Source organism: Punica granatum, chromosome 7 (assembly GCF_007655135.1).
Source record: "Punica granatum isolate Tunisia-2019 chromosome 7, ASM765513v2, whole genome shotgun sequence".
NCBI classification, from domain to species: domain Eukaryota; kingdom Viridiplantae; phylum Streptophyta; class Magnoliopsida; order Myrtales; family Lythraceae; genus Punica; species Punica granatum.
In genome coordinates, this window is record NC_045133.1 from 6,039,630 (window position 1) to 6,066,062 (window position 26,433).

General features: G+C 41.4%; 5 protein-coding genes across 10 annotated transcripts; 3 read left to right on the plus strand and 2 right to left on the minus strand.

The window, feature by feature from the left end:
* Positions 1-1,395: 1,395 nt before the first annotated feature.
* On the plus strand, positions 1,396-6,796 carry LOC116214044 (long chain acyl-CoA synthetase 1-like). Of its 4 annotated transcripts, none has more exons than XM_031549268.1 (20): positions 1,396-1,578; positions 2,354-2,509; positions 2,800-2,863; positions 2,952-3,041; positions 3,148-3,204; positions 3,291-3,339; positions 3,424-3,500; positions 3,602-3,641; positions 3,727-3,821; positions 3,914-4,081; positions 4,277-4,387; positions 4,479-4,566; positions 4,659-4,725; positions 4,853-4,928; positions 5,059-5,176; positions 5,246-5,491; positions 5,590-5,729; positions 5,827-6,009; positions 6,101-6,220; positions 6,323-6,796. In XM_031549268.1, exons 2-20 carry the CDS (start codon positions 2,364-2,366, stop codon positions 6,365-6,367), a joined length of 1,980 nt encoding a protein of 659 aa, XP_031405128.1. In that variant the 5' UTR covers positions 1,396-1,578; positions 2,354-2,363; the 3' UTR covers positions 6,368-6,796. The 4 variants fall into 4 exon arrangements, with proteins under 4 accessions (XP_031405128.1, XP_031405127.1, XP_031405129.1 ...); XM_031549267.1 differs by having other exon boundaries at positions 1,397-1,578; positions 2,350-2,509; XM_031549269.1 differs by lacking the exon at positions 1,396-1,578 and adding an exon at positions 1,622-1,848 and having other exon boundaries at positions 2,350-2,509.
* An 815-nt stretch (positions 6,797-7,611) lies between these two features.
* Positions 7,612-9,374, plus strand: LOC116213734 (pentatricopeptide repeat-containing protein At4g02750-like). The gene is made up of 2 exons (XM_031548778.1): positions 7,612-9,172; positions 9,316-9,374. The coding sequence occupies exons 1-2, from the start codon at positions 7,612-7,614 to the stop codon at positions 9,372-9,374; spliced, it is 1,620 nt and encodes a 539-aa protein (XP_031404638.1).
* Positions 9,367-13,237, minus strand: LOC116214043 (probable pre-mRNA-splicing factor ATP-dependent RNA helicase DEAH2). 2 transcript variants are annotated; one of them, XM_031549266.1, is made up of 7 exons: positions 12,755-13,235; positions 12,203-12,405; positions 11,000-12,084; positions 10,467-10,592; positions 10,141-10,379; positions 9,930-10,048; positions 9,367-9,796 (listed from the first exon to the last, which is right to left on the minus strand). In XM_031549266.1, the coding sequence occupies exons 1-7, from the start codon at positions 13,052-13,054 to the stop codon at positions 9,670-9,672; spliced, it is 2,199 nt and encodes a 732-aa protein (XP_031405126.1). In that variant the 5' UTR covers positions 13,055-13,235; the 3' UTR covers positions 9,367-9,669. The 2 variants fall into 2 exon arrangements, 1 of the variants encoding a protein (XP_031405126.1); XR_004158219.1 differs by lacking the exons at positions 9,367-9,796; positions 9,930-10,048 and having other exon boundaries at positions 10,194-10,379; positions 10,467-10,700; positions 12,755-13,237.
* Positions 13,238-13,414: 177 nt separating this feature from the next.
* Positions 13,415-20,192, plus strand: LOC116214045 (flowering time control protein FCA-like). Of its 2 annotated transcripts, XM_031549271.1 has the most exons (19): positions 13,415-13,862; positions 13,978-14,048; positions 14,676-14,754; positions 14,901-14,983; positions 15,085-15,157; positions 15,438-15,476; positions 15,618-15,668; positions 15,848-15,895; positions 16,057-16,104; positions 16,780-16,847; positions 17,051-17,117; positions 17,617-17,696; positions 17,773-17,837; positions 17,929-17,988; positions 18,073-18,412; positions 18,922-19,074; positions 19,178-19,342; positions 19,570-19,609; positions 19,752-20,192. In XM_031549271.1, the coding sequence occupies exons 1-18, from the start codon at positions 13,508-13,510 to the stop codon at positions 19,603-19,605; spliced, it is 1,881 nt and encodes a 626-aa protein (XP_031405131.1). In that variant the 5' UTR covers positions 13,415-13,507; the 3' UTR covers positions 19,606-19,609; positions 19,752-20,192. The 2 variants fall into 2 exon arrangements, with proteins under 2 accessions (XP_031405131.1, XP_031405132.1); XM_031549272.1 differs by lacking the exon at positions 16,057-16,104.
* Positions 20,193-21,264: 1,072 nt separating this feature from the next.
* On the minus strand, positions 21,265-23,867 carry LOC116215372 (WRKY transcription factor 23-like). Its single transcript, XM_031551054.1, has 3 exons — positions 23,248-23,867; positions 22,501-22,650; positions 21,265-22,012 (listed from the first exon to the last, which is right to left on the minus strand). Exons 1-3 carry the CDS (start codon positions 23,622-23,624, stop codon positions 21,556-21,558), a joined length of 984 nt encoding a protein of 327 aa, XP_031406914.1. The 5' UTR covers positions 23,625-23,867; the 3' UTR covers positions 21,265-21,555.
* Between the last annotated feature and the right edge of the window lie 2,566 nt (positions 23,868-26,433).

A 26,433-nucleotide genomic window follows, 5' to 3' on the forward strand; every position in this document is an offset into this window, starting at 1 on the left:
GCGCATACGGCGATGATGGATCGACTGGCTTCTTCTCCGGCGTGATTGCAAACTCTTGGTCTATGGATCTTAATGCTCTGATACCATTCAAAGATTTGCATGGAGTTGAAAATAATCATTATCTACTATCTGATCTCATGTACATATATACAGGGAAGTGTAGTAATCTACATTAGGAATACATGAGCAAATTGTGGGTCGGAGCAAATACAATTGGAAAGTGAAAATTCTTCCTCCATTTGTCCCTAATTTTCAATACTCTTCTTAAGTGGAAGACTTTTAAATGGGAAGTTATTGGATGATTCTATCTCGTCACGTAACGTGAGGAAATATTTATAAAAATACATGAAATTAAAAATTTAATACTAATCCCTCATATAATTATTATAATTATTCTTCATTAAGTTCTCCCTCAACATGTCATTTGAGGAAGGATTTTCTCTTTCTAAATAAATTTGCACCGATCTACCGGTTGTGACGGATCAGAATTTGATGAATGCAAACAAACAAGCAGCACAGCCAATAGCAGAGTCCACTTCCAATTCCCAAAGGGGCCATTGGCTTGATAAGATCTCCATCTGACATCAATTAATATCGGTATTTGTCAAGGGTTAACTTCATTACATTTATTACCTATTCAAATAAAGGACATCATTAATTATTGTTAACTAAGATACCGGAAGGGACATCTAACTCTCTGTTTTTATTTTATTTTATTAATTATTAGGTAACGCATGGCCTAGGGGTGTTTGAAACATCCGGACATTGGGAGAACCCAACCTATTCGATGATCTAAACTGGTACCCTTTCCTAGGCTGTCGGCCTCTCTCATAACCCAAAAATCAAAAAATAAAAATGTAAGCGGCTGAATATGAACTGAAGTATCCTTCCTGCTTAACTTACATCTCTATTTTCTCAATTCAATTTTTTTAGTTTTTTTTTCCTTAAATCCTGTATTTCAACTCCGATTTCTGAGATACCAGGTCGAACTGCCCTGTTACTCATTCATTGTAGATGATTAACTCCCAAACAAAATAGTTATAAGTGTTTTACTAATTTCTATTTATAAGTATTTTAATTGATTATTATTCATTATTTAATTAATTTTTTTTGTCATGTTGGCGGTGCTCACTCAAATGTAAAATTTTTTTTAAAAAATGAAACGTCATATTTATAGAGAAAACAAAGAGAAAAAGAAGAAAAACAATATGGTGCCGTAATGTAACCGGCAAAAAATATATAATATATACATATATGGTCCCAATAAGAGGAAATTGAGCAAGTTGTTTCCTTAAAAAGAAAAAAGAGAAAAAGACGATACGAAAAAGGAAAGGACGGGAGTGGACCGTACAAAGTAAATGAAGGAGCTGAGAGATCAGAGACGCAATACTATTCACCTGCTTCAACGAACTCAATTAATTCATAGCTATGGCCTCTTCCCCATCCTCCTCTATCTTCCCCTTCTTCTTCATCTGCTCCTTCTTCCTCTCTCTTCCCTCTATTAAATTCAACTCCGAACTCTCTCCCCTCCGCCGACTGCAAAGCTCATCAGAAACCATTCACTCGCTCTGCTTCTGAGTAAGCTCTGCTCTGTCCCTCTCTCTCCTCTGCTTTCCGCCCTTGGCCCTGTCCAAACCAGAGTAACCAAAGCACCCGACTGATCCTCGGCCCGTAGGTTGCCAACCTCCCTAAGCCAAGCTCATAAAAATCCAAGCTTTGGTTAGGACTGGGCCCAGTCTCCGTGATGGGTCGGTTTCGGGTTTGGTACCCGAAATGCCAAGACGATGTTGTCGAATTTCCGGTGTTCATGGGGACATGGTTTTTGTAATGTTACTGGAGGAGTACGAGGTTTCAGTAGGATCTTCTTTTATTATGTTGTTGTTAATGTGACGTTTCTGTTAAACATTCGACCTTTATTTTGTCCTTTTATTCCCTTTCTTTTACGGTTCCACTCTGCGGGTTCTGCAGTCTGCATTATATCTTACAGTGTTCTGTTTTTGTTTGATACTGCCATGCTTCTTGTACTTATACACACACACACACACACACATACACACACACTGGTTCAGTTCCTATTTTTATATTTGCATTTCTTCTCTCTTTTCCTCCACATAGAGTGTTCCTGACAGCACCGTAAGATCTCATTACTTCTGTTTTTTTTCCCTTTGGTTCTTATCTATACACATCAGATTCGCTGTAGTTTTTTCGTGTTTTCTAATACACGAATATCCCAGTAAGCATAGAGATTTCGCGGATTTTGTGTAATTTTAACTGATGTTAGTTAATTCTTGCGGGCCTCTTCTCTGTGTTTGACATTAATCTTTTGGTTTTCGACGTTTCTTCTGTCAGTTAGTTCATAGAGAATGAAGATTTTGTCAGTCAAAGTTGAGGATGGAAGCGAAGGCAGAGATGGGAGGCCATCGGTGGGTCCCATCTATCGTAATCTGCTCTCGGAGCATGAGTTTCCTCCACCGGATCGAGACATAAACACGACGTGGGATATTTTCAGGTAATTCTGTTCGTGCTCTGTAATGGCTGAAGACTCCTTTACAAAGTCTGCTAATTTAACTACTAGACCACGAATCTGAAGCGGACTACTCTGTGGAGTGTGGAACTGCATCGATGGTGCAAGCGCAAACTCGTACCCAGGACGATCAAGAAGCAGTCACATTCATATCTTGATGGAGTTAATGTTTCTCATGTGCGAGATTGCACCAAAATAGTGAAAATAATTGTCGAATAATGTAATATATTGTTTTTGCACCTTTCGAAGTTAAGGATAAATTGTTGTGGTTGCAGAGTTTCAGTTGATAAACATCCGCAGAACAAAATGCTGGGATGGCGTAAAACCAATGGCAAAAAGGTCGGTAATTTGTAATTCAATCCACATATTTTCCTTTATTAATTTATTCTTCGTGTAGTCATCATCTTTTTCTTTTGTGGCTTCTTAGCTAGGACCGTACACATGGAAAACGTACAAGGAAGTATATGAGGAAGTTCGGCAAGTCGGTTCGGCTTTACGAGCATCTGGTGCCGAACCAGTAAGGATACACACGCATACAAAATCTTATTTCCCATGGGAAAAAAAAATTGTTCCTACTCAAATCAGTGATCTGTGAATGTGATGTTAATTTGAGTATCTGGCAGGGTTCGAAGATCGGTATTTATGGGGCAAACTGTCCCCAGTGGATTGTGGCTATGGAGGTCTGTTCTTAACCGACCTCATAAAACTAACTCTTCCCCGTCAGATCTTTGTCTGATCATTGTATATTTTCGTGTCTTTTCTTTAGGCTTGCAGTGGCCATAGTTTGGTTTGTGTGCCGCTCTACGACACTCTTGGTATCGTTCTTTCTATAAATTTTCCTTTTTTCTGGAACAAGGTATCGATTGACTTACATAATCTGTTGGTTCTCTTTGTGACAGGGGCCGGAGCTGTAAATTATATTATAGACCATGCAGAGATTAATTTTGTTTTCATCCAAGATAAGAAGGCAAAAGAAGTAAGCAAACAGCTTCAGAATTGATTTTCTTCTGTTACGGAAATTCTGTATACGGCTATCGGTTCTAAATTATGATCCAATTCATTTTTGTGTCTTTGCAGCTACTCAATCACGACTGTGTATCTTCTCAAAAGCTAAAATGTGAGATAAGTATATCAGTGCTGATTTGATTGCATGCTGAAACTAGGTGACCTAGAAACCGAGATTAATCAAACCCTCTTTGCAGCAATTGTTAGCTTCACATCCTTCACAGAGGAGGAGAAGGAAAAGGCAGCGCGAGCAGGGATTAAGCCTTACTCGTGGGATGAGTTTCTTCAAATGGTTTGCCTGTTTGTCGATAGTTTTGCTGCGTAATACAAAAACCAGTTTCCCCGTGTTATTCGATACAAAATTTCTGTTGATTCACTCCTCAGGGGAAAGAGAACCCGTGGGACCTTGCACCGCCCGAACCTTGCAGCATCTGCACAATCATGTACACGAGTGGGACCAGTGGAGACCCGAAAGGTGTCATGCTAACACACGAAAACCTCGCGACATTTGTGAGTGGAATGGACCTCTTCATGGAACAGTTTGAGGATAAGGTAAGAAAAGACCTATTGTTGGTTCTTCATATTTGACATATACCACATAACTGCCATAAGTTCACGTTTACATTGAAGAAGTAGCAATAGAATGGAACGAAATTCCTATGCGAAAGAATCTTAGATCTGTATTAATTTTTTGGTACCAACCATGACATCATAGTCCTAACAGATTCAATTCATGACTCTCAACAGATGACAGTCGATGATGTGTACTTGTCTTTCTTGCCCCTTGCTCATATCCTCGATAGGATGATTGAGGAATATTTCTTCCACAATGGTGCTTCTGTTGGATACTATCACGGGGTATGCTTGTGTTCCTGTTTCGCACTCAAAGAAGTCGAATTTTCATTATAATCTTGTTCTCGCAGCTAATGTCCATTTTCTCGTGTTGAAGAATTTGGATGAATTAAGAGACGATCTGATGGCATTGAAGCCGACTTTTTTGGCCGGAGTGCCTCGGGTTTTTGACAAAATATATGAAGGTGCCTAAAAAGTTCCCTTTCAAATGTCTGCAGACCTCTTTGATGCAATTTTATGCACAAATGTCTCTTACCCGCTGCTTTCCCGACTTTAGGTATCAAGAAAGCGCTAGAAGAACTAAATCCGGTCAGGAGGAGAGTTTTCGATATGCTTTATAACCAGTACGTGCATGTCATATCTATTTTGTTCGTATCTTTGCCTGTTTTTCAGCCCACAAGTGACCTCATTATTCTTATGGAAAATAAAAAGCATATACACGATTAATCAACTTGTAAATTGAATTTACAGCAAACTTGGGTGGATGAAATCTGGGTATAAGCAAAAAGAAGCATCCCCAGTTGCAGATCTCTTGGCATTCAGGAAGGTCATATAACGTCTCTCATCTAATATGCGTATTTTCATCATTCAGGGCTCGAACTAGCTAGCGCTACTTAATCATACTATTTCTTAGGGTATTTGGAGAACTGAACAAAATTCATCTCTTGTGGCTGAAGGTAAAAGCACGACTTGGCGGCCGGCTTCGTCTTGTGGTTTCGGGAGGGGCACCCTTGAGCCCTGAGGTTGAGGAGTTCTTGAGAGTCACTTGCTGCGCTTTCTTTGTGACGGGCTATGGTAATTTACAGCACAATAAATTGGAGGGTAGACTTATATAGAATCTCTTACACGTAATGTTTCTCTTAGGGTTGACGGAAACCTGCGGGGCTGCAACTCTCGGGATCCCTGACGAGATGTGCATGCTTGGAGCAGTCGGTGTCGTTGGAGTGTACAACGAGCTCCGCCTCGAGGAGGTTCCAGAGATGGGCTATAACCCGCTCGAGAACCCTTCAAGGGGTGAGATTTGTCTTAGGGGGAAGACGGTATTTAGCGGATATTACAAGGATCCTGAGCTCACCAGTGAGTCCATAAGAGATGGATGGTTCCATACAGGTCAACTTACAAGCTTATATCTGTTAGCAAGCATTCACCCAAAGCTTTAGGTAATATTTGGTAATTAAAAAGTTTGGTTTCGGTTTTCCGGGCTTTAGGGGACATTGGGGAGATACTTCCTAATGGAGTCATTAAGATCATCGACCGGAAGAAAAATCTCATCAAACTCTCCCAGGGAGAGTATGTCGCGCTGGAGCACCTGGAAAATGTTTACGGGGCAACCCCGATTGTCGAAGACGTGAGATTTCTTGTCCAACATTATCTGATCGTTTCTTTAACAATTTTCTGGAGAAGAAAAATTAAATCATACGTTTTGAATTGTCCATTTTGATTAGATCTGGGTCTACGGGGACAGCTTCAAGTCGATGCTGGTAGCAGTGGTGGTCCCCCACGAGGAGAGCACGAAAGCTTGGGCAAGCAGAAATGGCTACACTGGGAAGTTTTCCGAGCTCTGCTCTCTGGAGCAGCTGAAGAGCTACGTCCTTTCCGAGCTGAAGGCAACAGCCGAAAAGAAGAAGGTGATCCCGTTTTCGCTCCCCTCATAATTTCACATTCTTGCTACTTGTTCCTGATTCTGTTTTTCGATTTTTCATGCATTTTTTTAAACAGCTGAGGGGATTTGAGGGCATCAAAGGAGTCGTCATTGAGAAAGTCCCCTTTGACATGGAAAGGGACATGGTGACTGCAACACTGAAGAAGAAAAGGAACAAACTGCTGGACTATTACAAGGTGATCAATCCGTCTAATCGCTTAATTGATTATCTCATTCAGTTCATATTTATATATGATGCCGATGAAACCATAGTTTGTTTGGTCTTTGACATCGAGCAGGTGGAAATCGACGAGCTGTACAAAAGTTTAGCTGCACGAAGATGATAGGTTCGAAGACAAGGAGAGGCAGAGGACAGTAGCATGAGAGAGTAGGAGGAAGGACACGATATTCGCAGGATGTTTACATAAGTTGAAACAGTTTCGTTAAATAAAATAAATTCTCTGTTGCAAGTCCTCAGTTGTCTGAACAATGTAACATCATCTGATCTGGTCATTCATCAACTTCGGAAGTACGACGGAAAGATGGCATTCACCTAGAGGACAATGGGACTAGAACCAACCCGGTTGGTCACGATTTCAAGTCGGCCAGCGAGTCCAACAAGTTCTAAGAGTTTGTTCGAAACATTGTACGTGCCTGAGAAGATTTACTCAGATTAGCTTTGATCAGTATTGTTAGTAGTTCATATCGAACTACTATTCTAATAGTCGAAACAACTCCACATTGCAGCTTAAAAAATCTGCAGTATTCCGACACATTTTATTAGGCTTGAACTGATCTGTCCACTTGACCCCAAAATATGATCGCATATTAGTCAATGTGGATCGTGCCCGAAAACACGATGTTGCCAAAGTCATCTAGCGGCTCCACCCCGGCAAACCTCTCTCCACCATAATTTTGGCCGTGGTCCTAGTCGATCAATGACAAGGACTGTAGCGGAGTAGCGGTTGGATGCAAAAACAGAGTTAAAAGGCGAGACCTCGATAAGTTGGTATTGCTCCGTTTGTTATCAGAGTCGTGATTTAAGATTTTAACTTTAACTTTAACTCAAAACACTACACAACAAAACACACATTTCAAAAGTCAAATTGGTGGGCCCCATATATTATTAAAATACAATCCCATTATAATTAATTATCTCTACCTTCCATTCATTTTATATTTCAAAAGTCAAACTGGTGGGCCCCATATATTTTTGTCTTCTTCTACAATCACAATCACAATCACAAATTCGTGACTTTAACTCCGAAAACAAACGCATTGTATGAGTCTCGTGTCATTTACGTTAGTTCGAAAATTATATTGCAAAAATAGTGATCTATTCGTTTCTATTACTTGACCGGAAACAATTTCCGTTTTCCTTTTGACCAAGAAACATTTTCCGTTGACTTATGCTTTCGACAACCACACATGGATTCATTTTCTGTGTCAATTCACATTGGAAAACACATGAACTCTGTTATCCATTCCCGTTTTCCGTTTCTTCTTCTTCTTCTTCTTCTTTCTCTTCTTCGTGAATACTTACTGATTGAAACCATACGATGAGCTCAAAAACCTTCCTTTCTCAACAATGGCTCCTCCCGTCCCCCTATCCTTTTCCCGCCAAATCGGTGCCCTTTCATCGATCGTCCTCAACTCGATGATCAGAAAATGCCTTCGAGACAGCAACTTGAAGGAAGCCCTCCAGCTGTTCGATCGGAATCCCGCTTCCCGGGACGTTGTTTCGTGGAACTTGGTGATGGATGGGCTGATTGAGAACCACCGGTTGAATCAAGCACAGAGATTGTTCGACGAAATGCCCCACAGAGACGTTGCCTCGTGGAACACTATCTTATCGGGTTATCACCGGGCCCGTGATCAGTCCCGAGTATACCTTCTCCTCCGGAAAATGGGAAGGTTCGGCTTTTTCCCAAATGAGTACACGATATCGATAGTGATCACTGCTTTCTTGGGTTCCAAGTTCAGTTCTTTGGTCCCTCAAATTCATGCCCGTGTATTTCATTTGGGCCTCGGATCGAGCGTCTTTGTGGCTTCTGCTTTGATGAAGGGCTATGCTAATATTCGCGAGAGCACGGGTTTGCAGAGGTTGTTCAATGAACTTCTCATGAAAGATGTCTCCTCTTGGAACACTTTGATATCGGGCTGCATGGAGATCGGTTGTATAGAGGATGCTGAGAGAGCCTTCCGAACAATGCCTGCTAAGAACAGTATTTCTTGGACTAGTTTGCTCAACGGTTACATCATCAATGGACGTATTGATAAAGCCCAGTTGGTGTTTGAAACGATACAGGAAAGCGAGAGGAATGTCTACTTATGGACGGTGATGATTAGTGGGTACGTGAAGGACAAGAAGTACGAGGAAGCATTGATGTTCTTCATCTCGATGGTGAATAGCGGGGCGATGCCTAATCACTTCACGTACTCGTGTACTCTGAGCGCGTGCGCTCTCACGTCCTCTCTTCTTTTGGGCCAGCAGGTCCATGTGAGAGTCGTGAAGTACGGTATGCCCAACAGTGTGGTCCTATTGACCTCACTCGTAGACATGTATGCAAAGTGCGGGGACATTGTAAGTGCAAGTCGCGTCTTTCAGAAGATGCAGAACAAAAATAGTGTCTCATGGAACTCTATCATAGGAGGGCTTGCCAGGCATGGTTTGGGGACAAGAGCTCTGGAGATGTTCGAACAGATGATTGAGGAGGGGACCAAGCCCGATCAAGTAAGCTTCGTGAATGTCCTATACGCCTGTGGGCATGTTGGACTGGTGCGGGAAGGTGAGGCATACTTCAAGTCCATGAAGGTGAAGTATGGGATCGAGGCCGAACTGAAGCATTATGCCTGCATGGTGGATCTCTATGGTAAGGCAGGCGAGCTGGACAAAGCAGAGAGGTTGATTAAGGAGATGCCCATCGAGCCCGATGTGGTCGTGTGGGGGGCATTTATTGGGGCCAGTGCAATGCACTCGACTCGAAAGCTGAGTGAGTTCGCAGTTCAAGGGATCGAGAGGCTTAAGAAGGATCATCCTGCGGTATATTCGATGTTTCTGAAAATTCATGCAGAAGAGGGATCGTGGAGCGAGGTAACAGAGTTGAAGAGGATGTTAGGAAGGAAGCACGTTGAGAAGCAGAAGGCAGGTAGCTGGGTCGAGTTGAGATAATTATAACTAAGAAACAGTTCTTTTGCAGCTTCGAAATCTTGGAGCGAAGCAGAAGCCAATATATCGTGCGATTTCAATTGCCATACTGAGCACTTGCACAATTATTCTGGTTTGATTTAGGTTGGACATCATACCAAAAGGAACTTTCACCTGCCAAGAAACAGTATCCTATGACTTAAATTGAATCCAAATTCATTTCCTGCTGTGTTCATCAATTAAAGAACCTCACAGGCCAAGACAATGGAGGAATTCCACAATTGACTACACATAGTAACAACGGGAAACTGCATTATACTATCTAACAAATCATCAAAACATTGGATATCATCAGCTCATAAAAATTTTTGCTCCCTTTTGATCCCTTAGTAAACTCTAGAGACAAACAGCAATCCATCCATTCTCGTCATCAACAGCCTGTGCCTCTGGAGAGGGAACAAGGGATTTGCCTGAAGGCTGAGCCAGCCTGAGGAATCTTCACCTTCTGTTCTTGCTATCCTCCTTTTCCCGTTCCCGCTTCTTATAGAGCCTCTCAAGGACCCTCTTAGCCTCGCACTGGGGAAAGTTTTCCAAGTCATAATAATGGGGTGCTACATCAACCAACCTGCAGTAATGAGAAACCATTATTTTTAGCCCTACATCATTCATGCCATTTCCAATATCATTCTACATGCCTGCCCCCCGGGGGGGGGGGGGGGGGGGGGAGAGAGGGAGGGAGGGAGGGAGGTAGGCAGTACCATTCTCCACGAACGTCGGTGACTGTACGGATAAAGTTCCTGCTGGTTAAGACATACTCGTTGTAAATGACCCACTCGGGCTTGTGATCGAGACAGGTCGATGGATGCAAGTGCACAACCTAGAGGGACAACCAAATAAGTCAGCAAACAATCTCACCCACAGACGCTGCATCTACTTAGTAAGGATCAAATGTGGAGAACTTATGTGCACCTGATTGTCCTTGACGGTCAGATAATGCCCTGTCTTTTCAAGGTGAGCAACCTGCATGAAGTACCCTGCAAGAAGTGCCTTCCTTATGTTGACATAGTAATCCCTGCTGTTGAAATCTGTGCTACACAGCTTGAGGTTGTATCTGGCCATTATCCGGACCAACTGTTGCCTCACATTATCAGCAGCCTTCATTGTCCTCTGATTGATGAAGTTCTCGTAGCACCATGTGGGATCCTCACCTATAGACCATTAAGAATCAAAACAAGTCAGATCATCCAGAAGCAATAAAAGTCAAATTGTTGGAAAGATGGGAATTAAAAACTTACTGTTCTGCTTGTAGGCATGGTAGACATTCAGGAGGGTCAGGTGGTCCCCATCAATGTGGCCAAACCTAGCTTTAGCTTCGTCTGCAGCCTTTTGAGCTTCCCTAGGCCTTACAAAGCAATTGGGTACTAAAGAAAAAATGGGGTATCACAGCAGAGGCCCACGGAAGGTCAGCGATGCATAGAGGGAAGACGAACCATTTGCTTCATGAGATAATACTGAGAAACTGCAACTATCTGCACCAGCACTTACTTAGAATCCTATGGTGCATGTCTCAATGGGGAATGGGACCCAAACAAAACAGTTACTAATCACACTTCCCAGTTCAACACATAAATGTACTTTTGCACGATGGTTGCACATTCTCATATTATTTGCATGGGTGGTTAACGGTGAATAATAAAACATTAAAAATCAAAGCCTGAGATTAGATTTAAAAATCATACATTAAGTCTCCACGATCAAGGCAATCATGTTGATATATAGCGGAATTGAAAGTTCAGAACAATAATAACAAGGTGAGACAATAGAATACCTGATAACATTGCAGAGACGGACAAGATTTCATTCGAACAGTTGAACTCAGGACTAACCACCAGCATCTTTGACATCTGAGGATCTAATGGGAACTCGCTCATGATTTCTCCCATTTTTGTTAAGTTCCCATCATCATCAAGTGCTCCCAAGTAATTCAAGACTTCCAATGCTCGCATCAGTGTTTCAGGAGCTGGAGGGTCCATAAAATCGAAATGAACAAGATCATCAATGCCTAGCTTTTTCAAGGTAAGGACAGTATTGGCAAGGTTGGACCTCAGAATTTCTGGATAAGTCTGATTCACTAGATCATTACTGAAACTTCTCTCAGTATAAAGTCTGAAACATTTTCCTGGTTGAGTTCTACCCGCACGACCTGCCCTCTGGTGTGCACTCGCCTTCGATATTGGAGACACCAGAAGTGATTCAACACGAACACGAGGATTGTAAACCTTCTGCTTAGCAAACCCAGGGTCAATAACATAGACTATTCCATCTATGGTCAAAGAAGTCTCCGCAATGTTTGTAGCCACCACAATCTTTCTCCCAGGACGGCCACCTTCTTCTGAGGGAGGCGGAGCAGGTTCAAAAATCTTCTGCTGCATAGCCGGGGGAAGAGACGAGTACAGTGGCACCACCTTAACGGGGCCCACTTGATTCCCCATGTTTCCAATCTCCTTATTGATCTTGCGGCAAGCATCTTCTATTTCTTCTTCACCAGTAAGAAACACAAGTATATCCCCTGGGGGTTCAAGCATGTGTATCTGCACAATTGTACGAATAGCAGCCTCTAGGTAGTCCCGCTCAGGTTCCGAAGTATAGAAGACTTCCACTGGATGAAGCCTGCCAGGGACTTTCATAAGTGGTGCCCCATAAAAATAATTTTGAAACTTTTCAGCTTCAAGGGTCGCACTCATCACGACAAGCTTGAGATCGGGCCTATTCTTCAGGACCTCTTTCAAAAGACCAAACAAAACGTCTGTTGCTAACGTTCTCTCATGGGCTTCATCGAGGATTATGACCTTGTAACGTTCCAACAGAGGATCCGTCATGGCCTCCCTTAATAGCATACCATCAGTGAGGTACCTAAAATGAAAATTGCAAGCAGATCAGAATTTCCCGTCGAGGATAGAATTTCCTAGGTAACATGAAACATCAACATATTTCCTAGGATAAATAAATAAAGAAAATAAAAGGAGCTCACTTCAAAACAGTTCTTGCACTACTGCAGTCCTCAAAACGAATGCTATAACCTACTTCCTCTCCAATTGTTACATCCATCTCCTCCGCAACACGCCGCGAGACGGACATTGCAGCCACTCTACGAGGCTGTGTGCAGGCAATCATCATTTTTTTCCGCTTATCAGGGGTTTCCATATCCACGGCCTCAAGGACAAACTGAGGTATCTGTCATTCAAAAACAATACAAGTCAGCGGGATGTCCAGCTATCCAATGAATCATTCCAACCCAATAGGCCAGACCAACAAATCTCTGCATTGTAAATCAAATTATCTGAAAAAATATGGAAACAACTCAAACGAAATTCTTCCCGAAAAGGAAAAAATGTAACACCCACATAGAATGAGCTAAAATGTTAACAAGTCCTGTCTGTAATAACCAGACAGAGGGCAAAGGAAAATTTGACGCCATTACTGATTTCTGAGCTCACATCCACGCCCTCGGAACTCCGATGCACGAATTCACAGAAGAACGCAAATTTATGGCAGTTAGCTCATGGGAGGGGAGGAAACCAACCTGAGTGGTTTTACCACTACCCGTCTCTCCGACCAAGATAAGAGTCTGGTTCTTCTTCAGGGTCTGCAAGAACTCATCTTTCTGCTGCCAAACGGGAAGCGACTTCCTCTTCTCCAGTATCTCATAATACCTCGCCGAGTAGGGCCTCCCGTTCCAGCGGTTGACGAGGCTGCTCCCGTCATTCTTCCCATTGCTGCTACCGGTGGCCATGGCGCCGTTCGTCTTGCTGATCTTGCCGGAGACTGAGGGATCGGCCACCACATCGAAAAGGCTCACCTTCCTCTTCCTCTCCGTTCCCATCAATATCCAGAAACCCTAATTGACCGAATCGCTTGATCGGGTCCGGAGCTGCGGCCGGGCTCCGGTGGGGGGTTAGGCCTTGGGAAGAGGATTGCGAAGAGCAAAAACCCTAGGCGGAGGCTGGGTTTTTTAGAGAGGGAGGCGGTGGAGGTAATCGAAAGAATGGCGAGGGAGCAGTTTCGGAGAGAGAAACTGTTATAGAAAAGCAGGCAACAAACCCCGTAATTGCTGTTTGGTTCTTATTTTTTGAGTTATTTATGTTTGTGTCCTTAAGGTTCTGAATATTACAAATGGGCCCATCAAACTTCATGGAGTTTCTCAACCGGGCCCGGGCTCGTCTTCTCCTTCTTCGGACTTGGGAGTGGGACTGTGCACTTTCTGCTTCCTCTGTTCAGTTCAAACTCGAAGCTGTTATCAAATCATCGAATCAAAGCTTCCGATTTCGGCTCGGCGATGGACATGCCGGGAGGAGACTATTACGGCGGCTATCCCCCTCCGCCGGGGCCCCACCACCCACCGAGCGATCCTCAGTACCCTCAACAGCAGCCGCCGTACAATCCCTATCCTACCGACCCTCTTCCGCCCCCGCCCCCGCCCTTCAACGGCCCTCCACTGGACCCCAACTTCAACTACCACCAGCCCCCGCCGCCGCCGCCGCCGGCGGTCAATGCCCCGTGCGATTCCTACGGTGGAGGAGGGGGATTTTGGCCCAGTGGAAATAACGGTGGGAGCAACTATGGTGGTGGCGGCGGCGCCGGCGGTTACTCAGCCCCTTTCCATGGCCGCAAGCGGCCTCGGCATGCTTCACGTACTCTAATCTCCCTCTCTAACTTTGATACTGTCTGGTTTATTAGTGCAAACCGTCAATTTTTAATGTTTAAGTTTGTCATGGTGATCTGTTTGTCTTGTCCCTCTGTTATTAGAGCACGGCGATGGTACTGGATATCCCAAAATCTACGTTGCATCGGTGCCGAGAACGGCTACTGAAGAAGATGTGAGTCATTCTTTCACATAACATTAACATTGGCTGGAATATCTTCGTGCAGGAACTGTATCACCTTCTAGTTTATGATTGTGTCACCCTCTCTTATCATGTATACCGATGATGCCCTCTTGTGGTACCTCAACCTGAATAATCTGAACAGAAGTAAGCGGCCTCGCTTTGATGGATTCTCAAAAAATGTCTTTTGAAATTCTTTTCCTCATTTGCTTCTGAAATTTTTTTTCAAGGATTTTTCTTTGGAACATGTTATTGAAAATCAACCGAAAATCAGGGCTGGAGACTGTTTGTGTGTAGAGGGTAATTGGCAATGAATGCCAGAGTTGCTGGGAGTGGTCACTGGTGGTTTGAGTAAAAAGAATATCAATTTTATGTTTCTCCAGATTTACGAATTAAAAGAAAAACAAATGTCGAGATGAGAGTTTTTATGCGGTGAATTCATGTAAACATGCTTTTCTATGTCTAGCATTTTGGGAAGCAAAGACTTGCAAGGTGCCTCAAAGGTGGTATCTTCTGTATTTCACCTACTCAAGAATCCAGATCACACTCGTCATCTCATTACTACCTTGGACTTTGTTTGATACGTGTTTCAATCAGAATGTTACGTTGCTTTGACTTCAGATTCGTCCCGTGTTTGAGCCACATGGAAGACTTGTTGAGGTTATTCTTCTTAGGGATAAGAGGACTGGTCAGCAACAAGGTATTGCGAGTCCTATGCCGTTTATGTTGATGGAAACTCTTAGAAGTTTCTGCCTTTGTCTGGAGATTTTGCTATTCGTTTCTTCACATTGTTTGGATAAGTTCTGTTCTTGCACCGAGTAAACTATGTCGATTACACTTGTGCAGGGAGTTGTTTTGTGAAGTATGCTACAACTGAGGAAGCTGATAGAGCTATCAGAGCGTTAAACGATAAATTCACATTCGAGGGGGTGAGTTTGTATCATTTAGCATTTTTTCATGATTCTATCCTTTTTTTTTTTCCTCTGTTGTATTAAATTATACTCTGTTAAGGGATTAATTTTTGGTACAGGAACTATCTCCTGTTAAAGTAAGATATGCGGATGGGGAGCGGGAACGCCTGGGCCTTTTAAAGAACTGTCCTGGTAATACTGAATCGCTTCCAGATATCCCTGTTATCATGGTTTTGGTTGCATGATCTTTGTAGTGCATTATAAGCTTTTTGAATTTTCAATAGATGCGGCAACTCTTTCATGATCTGGTCATATCATGATATGCAGTCTTTTATTGTCTATGTTCGTTAATCAAAACTGATGTATTCTATGAAAGGCTCTGCAAGTTTGTATTTTAGACGAAAGAGCTTAAAGAATCTAATGAACATTGATTGACTTTGATTGCATATTCTGAAATTATTGATGGTGGCAGGTGGCCAGTGGGCAGGATCTCCACCAGCAGCTGCCAATGGTAATAATTTTGGTCTTTGTTAGTCAAAATTGTTGGTCATATGAAAGACTCTGCAAGTCTGCATTTTAGATGAGAGCTCTTAGAGATCTGTGAACACGGATCAACTTTGATTGCATATGATGATATTGTTGATGGTGGCAGGTGACCAATGGGCAGGACCTCCACCAGCTGCTGCCAATGGTGATAATTTTGGTATGTGATGGTCTACTGCAGTGGCTAGTTGAGGAAACTCAAATAGTGATTGTCAATTCCTACATTTGTTAATTTAGAATGTACATTTATGAAAAACAATCAGTTCATATGTTTTTCACGGCCTAGACTAATGATTTATTTGGATAAGCTTTCATGGGTATGGGTTTTCCTTGTGACAGGAAGTCAATGGACAGCACCTCCACCAGGCTTCAAAGGCGATAATCATGGTATGAGGTTTTCTATGGTAGTGCCAAGAATTAGAAACACATATTGGTCATCAACACCTAAATTTGTTGGGTAGATAGATCACAGCATGATAACAGTCTGTACTGGACGAGATAACTTGGAAAATGTGACTGTATGTGGATATACTTTAATCTTGTGGCAGGTGGTCAATGGGCAGCACCAACATCAGCCTTCAAAGGCGAGAATAAAGGTATAAGGCAGGTTGTGGAATTGGCTTGTCATAGGACACTGATTGATCGTTGAACAAATGGCTATGGGTTTAACGTTGAAGAGCATGTGAAGATAACATTGTTGCTGTCTTTCCATTGTTGTGTTGTTTGTTGATTTGGATGGAATGGAAATGTTATCCATAATATTTGGTGGTTGATGTGATATGTTCAGGGTTTTTTGGATTATTTGAGGTGGTTCCTGAAGGAACTTGGTTTCAAAACTTTACCTATTGCACTCTGCGATATCTTTGCTAATAATGTATATTCACAAATATCTCCATGGCTGCACAGTATGAAAATTAAATTTGCTCCGGAAAATAAAAGAGGTCATCCATATTAACAAAGTGATATAAGAAAATCCAAGTTGCTCCAAATTATGTCAGTCATTTCTGTCCTGTTATGTTATTTCCAGCAAATTATGTCGGTCTTGTCTATGATAAGATATATCTTTTACTTTGTTTATGATGAACCTGCGCAAGATATGGCTGGTAGGAAAGATGTTTATGAGGCTTTGATACGACATTTTCCTTCAGCCACATACAATGGTGTTTCCATGTCTTGCTCTTGGTGCATGAAGAAAAAAGAAATGGTTGAGTTTCTTCAAAGTTATTTTGGTTTCCTCTTCTTACATTCATGCATGTGATGATTGATGACAGGCCTACTTGTGGATAAAGTATATGTTAGTGGTGTTAACAGACATGCAACAAAACAGGAAATCAAGGAGGTATGTGTTCTACCTGTTGGTTTTTGGTTTAAAGGCAATACCTGAGTACCTTTATTCAGAAAATCGTCATATTATTCCAGAAGACAATGTATATAATGTGTAACAAAGGAAGGAACAGATGTGTCTAAATCTTGCATCTTTTAAATTTCTTATGATATGTGAAATTATATTAAGGTGATTATGCTTCAACTTTGTCTTTCCAGATCTTTTCCCCATATGGTGTTGTTGAAGATATCTTTATCATTCGCGATGAGATGAAACAGAGTCGGGGTGTGTCTCTGATCTCCTCTTGGTCTGTTGTTTAATGGCTTTTCTTTTCTTTTCTTTTAGTGTATATTTCGATGACACTCCCTATAGTTTGTGAAATGGTCAGCGACACCCCCTTCTTTCAAAATTAGCCACATACCACCCATCCTTTTGCTGATTTCTATTATTTTTTCTTAAATCGGGTCAGATTTGGTTCGGGTAAAGAAAATTAGGTAATGGGTCGGTTTGTGCAGTTTCGTGACATGGGATCCACATGGCAAAATGAATGTTCTCTTGGTACGACCTCAACAAAAGGAGGGGTGGTGTGGCTAATTTTTGAAAGGGGGGAGTATCGCTGGCCATTTCACAAACTATATGGGGTGTCGTAATTTACCCTCTCTTATATGGTGATCCTACATGTTTTTATTTTCTTCTTTAGAAACCTTTGTTCGTTAAATTTTACGGGATTCTGCTTTTTAGACTTTCTATACATTTCGTGATATTTTGATCTCTTCTTTTGAAGGTTGCGCATTTGTCAAATATTCTCATAGTGACATGGCGGTGGCAGCAATCAAGTCATTGAATGGAACTTTCATAATGCGGGTAAAAATTTTTCCTACATTTTCCCATGCTCCTCAGAAATCAACCATTCTTTACTTTGTGTGTCTTTTTGCTCTAGGGCTGTGATCTTCCATTGACTGTTCGATTTGCGGAACCCAAGAAACCTAGAGGTGGGGAACCAAGGTATGCTTTGTAGTATCCCTGGAGTATCTACTTCTATTTCCGATGTAGTTCCCCTTGAATTCTACGAAGGATCATATTCGTTTGATTTCAGGGGCAATAATTCATCATCGGGCTCTTATTTCAGTGCTCATTCTCGAGAACCAGTCAATAGGTAAAAAAATTTCTCCCCTCAACTCCTCTAATTCTCTCCCTCTCTCCACCATTTTGCTTGTGATAAATGATGGATTAAATGCAGGCATGCACCACATCTCAGTAATTCTATGGGGGGATTCATTCCTCCTGTTCCATCACATCACATGCAGCAACAGTTCAACTCCTCATTTCCAAATCAGGTCCCTGCAGATCATAGAATCATGCCGCAACCAGTTCCGCCATTGCAGCAGACCCCTCCGCTGTTACCCCAGTGCTCTACTCCGCATGTAGAAACTCTCGAGGGTTCTCAGACACCAGATCAAGTGGGCTCCGAGATACGCCCACAGCCTGATAAGCTTCAAGCATCTAACCAAAAGTCTGAGCAGCAGCAGCAACAACAGCAGCAGAGTTCTCAGGCATCAGAACAAATGGACAAGTTCATGGTACTTGCAAAATCCCATAAATCTCTAAATCATGCCAAACTCATTGAATTAGAGTTGAATAAAATCCTAGTCATATTGAATAAACTTGGGGAGGATAACACTTGGAAGGCAAGATAAAGGGTTCATGCCAATCTGTCTTTCTAGTTGAAACACTAAAGCCAACTCTCTGCACAGCAACTGTGTCTTTTTAGGTATACTTCATATTTCACCAGAAACCCAGTGCTTATAAGCTGATGAAACACAAAATAAGCTAGATTCTGATGTTCTAAGTTTTTCATGATGGATCTCGAGGGAAACACCTTAGAACAAATGCTATGCTGGCAAATAATTCAGACCCAAAATCTTAAGGCTGAAAGCGGTAATCCCGCAAAATCTTGTCCACTAATCTTAGCTTCCAGTCATTCTGGGATCAACCTGATGGAGAGCCTGTCTCTTATTTTGCATTCATTAATTCCAATACTGAAGTCCCAATCTGAAATGACGTTCTGCCCCTGTCATGATCTCTGCAGACTGCTCAGGCTCAGGTCGGTCCTCAGACAGCTGTCAGCGCTTGTACCACATCAACGGATGCTGAAGCAGCTTCTCTCGAGTGTGATTGGAGTCAGCACATCTGCCCTGATGGATTCAAGTACTACTATAACTGTGTCACTTGCGAAAGCATGGTCAGTAATATCTCCTGAACAAAAGAACTTTTGCATAATACTATTTGCACCCTCAGCATAATTTCTCCAATCTCATCTTATGCTCATAATAACTTGCTTTCAGTGGGAGAAACCTGATGAGTTTGCAAGATATGAGCAAGAGCAAGAAAAGCTGCGAAATCGGCAAAATTCTACCCAGCATATTCATTCGCAATCACCCATTATTTCTTCCACCGTAGAAACTGCTCAAGCACAACATGTGCAGATTCAGAATTCTTTCTTCCCCCAGGTAATGCAAGTGAGCATATAGTTACCTAACTAAAACAATTTCTTTTGCCTTCTCAAATTTCTTTTGGATGGCACAATGTTGCATTGCCACATCAGGGGGCAAATATTCATAGAGACTATCTTTAGCATACGATTTCGACGTCTAGCCGTCAATGCTTCCTAAGATCTTTTTACTACTTTACATGTTAAAACAGATTGGTTAATTATATTATGCTGCAAATTTTGCAGGAGAAGGGTCTAGCCGTTGTCCCAGCCTGTGGTTGAACAGGTATTATCTGTTCCTCCAAGTCTCATAATCTGCATTGGTCAATAAAAATAAAATATTAATTATAAGTTCTCTGCCTGAAACTCCATTCGAACTTTTGAACAAATTTTTATGCTCTTCGTTTCGTTCTATACTCGATCCACAGATTAATCCTTGATCATCAATGAGATAGAGGATCACGACTGATTTCCACCATGGTTGTTGATGAAGTGGAACAGTTTAGGGATGGGGTGGTAGAATAATCGCTATAAAACCTGTCCAAGGATAGCTAATGAAAATGTTCGAGGTATGTTTTCCGGTCTTTATGTTCAGATGTCCTCTAGGGTCTCCATTTATCTAAACTATGCAATGCAATATTGTATTCATAAGCGTTATTATCTTGGTAAGTGTAGTTTAGACGCAGGGTCACCATTATTCTTTTCTACTGATTTCTGTTTGTGGTTCCTATGTTATCGAATGTATCTGAGGACGCAATACCATACGCTGCAGTTGAGAGTGTACGAAAATGTAATCCGAAGTTGGTAACATTATCACCTCGATTTGTACAATGTAGCAATACTACTAAACACCTATCTGTTATGGGAAATGAGACTCTTATCGTACACCAAATCATGTGGAACTCCTTCAGTGGACCCCCAGAAACTGCAAATGATCGGATGAGAACTTATCACTTCTGAACTCCATTATTTCTTCTAAAGAAGGACATCAAATGACCCTTGGGCACGTACGACATATAACGTCCCTCGTCAGCATCTGTTCGATGGAATAGTTATTATGGTACAAGGTAGGAAGGAATCCGAACTGTCGAGGTGCATTTTATCACGATGGAGACTACACGGCACGATTTGGCCACAGCTTCATACTAGCTCAGATTGCGATATAATTTGTCTTGGGAGTCTCCCCCCCCACGCAACACACCTTCCGGGTTATTATTTCTTTTTGTTTTTTTTTTTTGGGGGGGGTGTGAAAAAGGGAAAGGAGACAATGAATCTTCAGCAAGAAATGGGAAAGATGGGCGGCATTTATTAGAGGGGCACAGCCAAAAATGGGGCGGTGGTATGAATAATTCTTGCTTTCCCCCCCCCCCCCCCCCCCCCCCCCCCCCCCCCCGTTAAGAGCGCATTATATTCGCGTCTCAAAATTTCCTGATAAGATCATGAGATATTTTTAATTTATTAATTGTGATCAATTTATGTTCGAGCGTCTGCTTAAATTTTAATCATGAGTTGCTTTCGTTGAGTTTCGAAACTGTACGCTGTGGATTTTGATCACCGTGACGCACGTCGTGATTGATTTTTATCTTGAGTTTTACTTAGAAAGAAATGGAAAATGAATCGCCCGAGGTTCCATTTTCCCTTTCCCGAAATTGGGCTTCTTTTAGATTCCCAGACAAAGGAGACGTTAGGGTACTAGAAAGAAAAGAAAAGTTTGCTTCCAAATTGCTTTTGTAGAGTACTATGAACTGAATTGAATTAAATGCAAATTCCTTCTAGAGCCCAAACAAGAACCTCCGGACAAAACTGGTCAGTCGAATTAATGGAGAGCGAATCACACCAATTTTGTATGTGAATGTCCACAGGAACTCGATCCTCTTAACGACCACGTGGTCGAACCATCCTTAGGTATCGATTGATCATCTCATCATAACATATCGGAAGTCATGGAACATATAAGGTGTTTCATTAACTTAGTCCACGGCAAGTACAGGAGAAATCATGTAATTAGCGAGCCAGGAGAGACCAGTAATGCCATCGGTTGATCGGGTACCAATATTCGAGTTTACATAAGGTGTTCAGGTCGACCTTTCGAATCGGTATCTAGTGACTAAGTACTACGAGAGCGGGCCTGCCTGCAGGCGTTGCACACAACTTTGATGGGTCCCTAATTAAGTTTCTGTCCTAACTAATTACATCAAAATCAGAACCCAATAATTAAGAGGGGGAGAGAGTTCACTGCTCTTCCTTTAGGACATGGGACGGGACGACGTCTTGGAGGAGGCCGTCATCCAAAATCAGGAGACTCGCCGGCGCCGATGACCCGGGAGGGCAGAACCCTCTTTTCTCAATAATAGCCGCAGTTGTTGACCCCTGCAAGCTTTGACCGGACCTCATCACAGGCGACAAGTCATTGATAGTGACTCTGGGTGGACAGTAGTACGGACCACACTGGTGATGGCTCCTCCTTTGGATCATGTTCGGGTCCACTGAGAATAGGTTCCCGACCCTGCCGGAGAAGGCGGAGTATTCAGGTGCTGGCCTCATCAGGGCAGAGTGGCGGGGGACGAGGAGAGGGCTCGGGTGGATGTGCTGGCCCTCGTACGTTGTCACGACGATAGACGGGTCGGCGTGGGATCGCTCCACTCTCTTCTTCACATTGCAGGAGGCGCTGGTGCAACGGTAGTAGCTCCTTCATATAAATCAAATCAAAATAAGAAATTATTAAATCGGAAAATATTAAAACTATAATTCCATATACATATGATATATTTTCGAATGAGCAAGTCAGGATAAAGTTTTCAACGAAGCAAAAATAGCTCGAATGAGGAGATAGTGACACAGACTCGGACTATCCGAGGATTGGAACATAGCCGAACAAAGGACGAACTCTCCTCGCTTGATGCCACACTGCACCAACCGATAGAAACCCTCAAAGGGCACATATCTAAAGATATATATAGCCAACAATCAATGAAACCCACCGTAAAAAGATCCTAAACCGGATGTCAGTATCGATCCTCCCGAGTTTTTCTCATTGATACAGAGGGGAATGAGATCGATTACGGTCGCGAAATGATTTCTTTTCTTCTTTCCAAGAGTGAACGCACAGAAAGATGAGGAAAAAATTGGCAATAGGAAGAACCATTGACATTTATGCACATAGGAATATGTATATACCTGGGGAAGGGGCTGTTTTTGACAGCCTTTTGGCCGTACTTTCGCCAGCGATAGCCGTCTTCAAGGTGATCGACCTCGCTCTTAGTCATGAAGGCAAATCTCGGCTCCCTCTGCTTCTTCTCTTTTGCTTTTTTATTCCTTTCCAAGGCTCTACACATAACAAATCATACCCCACGAAAATATATATAAATTATCTAAAAATATGCTCCACCAGATAATGAAAGCAAAATATTAATTAATCCATTTAAGTAACCACGCTTAATCCGAACAAAATATAACTCAAATCATACGCTACTCCCTTCGCCCGGCCCCAAGATCCGAACTAACCCTCGCTTTCATCTCCCATCCTTACTGATTTATTTTTGCTTCCATTCGGATGAATGCTCTTTCGACTCTTCGAGTGCAACCATCAACGATGAAAGACACTAATATTCGATTGTCGAGTTATATCCACCGTTATGATGGATGGATATAACACCACCGATCGAGCATCGGAACTTTTTTTTTTTTTTACATGAATAAGAAACCCATATTTCCTAGATCAAATCCAAAAAGGAAAAAACCTACGGGAAAATGCAAAAGCTTTTCAGCTTCCCACGAGACTAATTTTTAGGGTTTCATCGTTCAGTAAAAGTATAGAGATTCGTTGCACTACGAGAAACCGATATGATCGAAATCAAACTACGAGCGAGCCAGCGAGTACTAATGATGCACATAAAAAAAAAATTCGGTAAGTAATTTTCTTACTTCTTTTTAGTCTTTTTCTCCTCTTGCTCTTCTTCTTCTTCTTCTTCTTCTTCTTCTGGTTCTTCGGCTCCGTGCTGTTTCGTGCCATCTTCATCCTCCTCATCCTCTTCGGCAGCCTTGACCTGCACCTCGTCAGTCGAGGCGGAGGAGATCGAGGAGGTGTTAGGGGTGGCGGGCTGATTCGCCGCCTCCAAGGAGGAGTACTCCACGCCGGCCGGGGGCTTCGGGGTGGCTTTGTTATGAAGAAGAAGCATGTCATCGAGCAGGTAGTTGTCATGATAGTAACTGAAAGGGGTCAAGTCCTGCATGCCTAGCAGCTCCATGAACCCATGCTGTGACTGTGCTGCTGATGACTTCACAAGATTCTCCATCTCCATAGCCCAAAGAAGCAGATCGAGTGAAAAATGGTTGTATGTATATGTATATCTCTCACTCTCTGCAGACAGTACAGTTGGCTCTCATCTGATGAGTCCTTGAAGCTGAACAGAGGAGGAAGACAGGAGAGAGAGAGAAGGGTAAGTGGGGGTTGAAGTGGTAGGGTAGGTATTGATCTGAAACTGAGAGAGAGAGAGAGAGAGAGAGGAGTGAAGAAGAAAGTGAGTGCAAGCAAGCGAGGGGGGAGGAGGGGGGGAGGGGGGGGGGGCGAAGCTTATAGGAGTAGCTGAGGTTTGGCAGAACAGAACAGAGAATTGACTGGCGATTGCAGGTCAAACCTTGTACGGAATATACTGTCCAAAAAAAAAACACAGAGCCAGTTTAGGCTTTCGATGCATCGACTTGGTTGCATTTGCACCCCCACAAAAAATAAAATAAATAAATAATAGTTTATATTTATTGAAAATATAAAAAGAAGAAAAAATCTTAAGTTACAGTACATTTGGCTGATTGTATTGTTGATTCATGAACTTTATTTGCAATGTAAGAATTCAAAACTTATTGAAAGTATCTCATAATCATAACAATTTCACGTTTGAATGGGAATTAATTTTAACTAATAAATTGAAGATATGTCATATTTTGCAAAAAGTAAAAAAGAAAAAAAAAAGGAGAAATCAGTGACTACGTGGTTTTCTTCTTTTTGTCAGAGTGAAAATGGTTCAAATCGTCTTATGTTGTGCAATAATTCGAAATTTATGGGAGGTACTTCGGGTTAGAGTTCAATCTTATCCAAAAGGAAGTAGTCCTTGCAAATAAACTAAAAATATTTCGCAATCTGATCTGAGTGAAACAAAAATGGTTTAATCGTATTTTCTTTTTTTTCCCCTTTCCTTTTAGGTGATATTATGCATCATAATTAGATGATAAGCAAGGGCGGAACTTTTGAATAATGTACTGCTAATCTGTCGTACTTGTGTATTGTTTAAAATATAATGAGACATGTTATAGTAGAATGCAAACAATATACCATGTCATTGTTGATTATGTAATCTTAACAATAAATGAAAAGTGCCAAATGCATGGAGAACGGTCGAATCAATTAATAAAGCAAAATTTCTTGATCTGTTTAAGGAGATTTTGGCATTCCGTTAGCGGCATGGTACTTATATACTTTCTAATCAACTCTAAAATCTCGCCAAGAGACTTCGTGATATTCGTTTTTCTTTTTCAAGCTTCTTCTATTACTATTGCTTTTACTATTATTATTGTTGCTTTTAAAAAACAAAGATCAAGCATTTGATGCTTCTTGAGTATGGTGGGGGAAAAAAGCAATAATTTAATTGATATTTTTATTTTTATTTTTTTAGGTATTTTATTTAATTAAAATTTGTAATCTACTAACTGAAAGATATATAGTACATAATAAGTATGTCACGAGACACATAAACTATTCTATTCTTTTCAATAGTATTATTTTATATTTTTAAAAATTAATAAATATTCTAAGATCTAATATTATTTTGTAATATTTTCCAGGTGAGATATGTCTGTCACATATCCGACTTTCTCCTACTAATTTGGCCGACGAACCTGTTTCCGTATGAAAAGGGGTTTATGACACGTGAGATGATTACGGCGTGATAAAAGGCCGATCGAGCGATCTCGCCCCGTGTGCATGCATGTGAACTTGATCACCCCAAATCCCCTCAAATACATTATTTTATCCTCACTTCTTGTCCGTACGTGCATCAATAAATAAAATAAAATTCACTAACTACCATTATTTTGTCTAATTTAATCGGCTTCCTTAATTAATAATCGCCTAATAAAAGCCAACGTAATTATGAACAAATAATCCATCAAATGCCCCAAATGAACTTCCAACTATTATATTAGCTAAGAGCAAACCAAACGTTAGCTCTTTCTCATAGGGATAAAGCGTCTCGATTGATCTAACTTTTTTAAATTTCAAAATTTAGTATGCTGACGCAATACCAGCTCTCACCTAAACAAAGACGTTAATTTTGATATATCATCATAAAAAGACCTAATATGCTCTTCCTTACTTTGTAGTGTCTACCCTATTTTTGTTTGGCATATCTAGTACTTTAATTTAATTTATTACTAGGCATCAAATCTCTTTTTTTTCCTTCGGATTACTCGGCAAGTCGGCATCATATCAAAGACCTAAATATCAGCACCAACAATTGGGAATTACGTGGCTTTATGTCGGACATGTAAAAATCTCCTTTCTTTTTCCAAAACCTGAAGGTTTTTGATTTCACAAGTTGATTGAAAAGGTTTCAAATTTACACATATACAATTTTTTTTTTCTCTCGTGGGCTTCATTTCATTTATTTTAGTCTTTTTTTGGTGTAAATTCTAATATCTGAAAACCCAATATGATCCCGACTAATTTAATCGAGTCGGATCAACTTATTAAGGAGTAAAATTCTCCCAACGTGAACATTTTTTACATTCACAAATACTCGAACTTGATCAATCCATGTTGGTCATTGCAATCTTATTTCCTTGACAAAAGTATATATGTATATATATGCACGATGTATCCCGTCCATTTATCAAAGGAAAAAATATATTAACAACAAGAAAAAAAAAACAGTAGAAGTAAACAGGATTGCAGAGAATTAGTTGAAATTATAAATGAAGTGTTTATACACCACTGGCATCATTTCCTACGGAAGAAATTCGATTTCCCACTGGTACTATTTCTCACATCTGAGATATTCAAAAATGATCTCATCCCTCCAAGATATGAGAAATTTTAACAGAACCGCAACATACGAA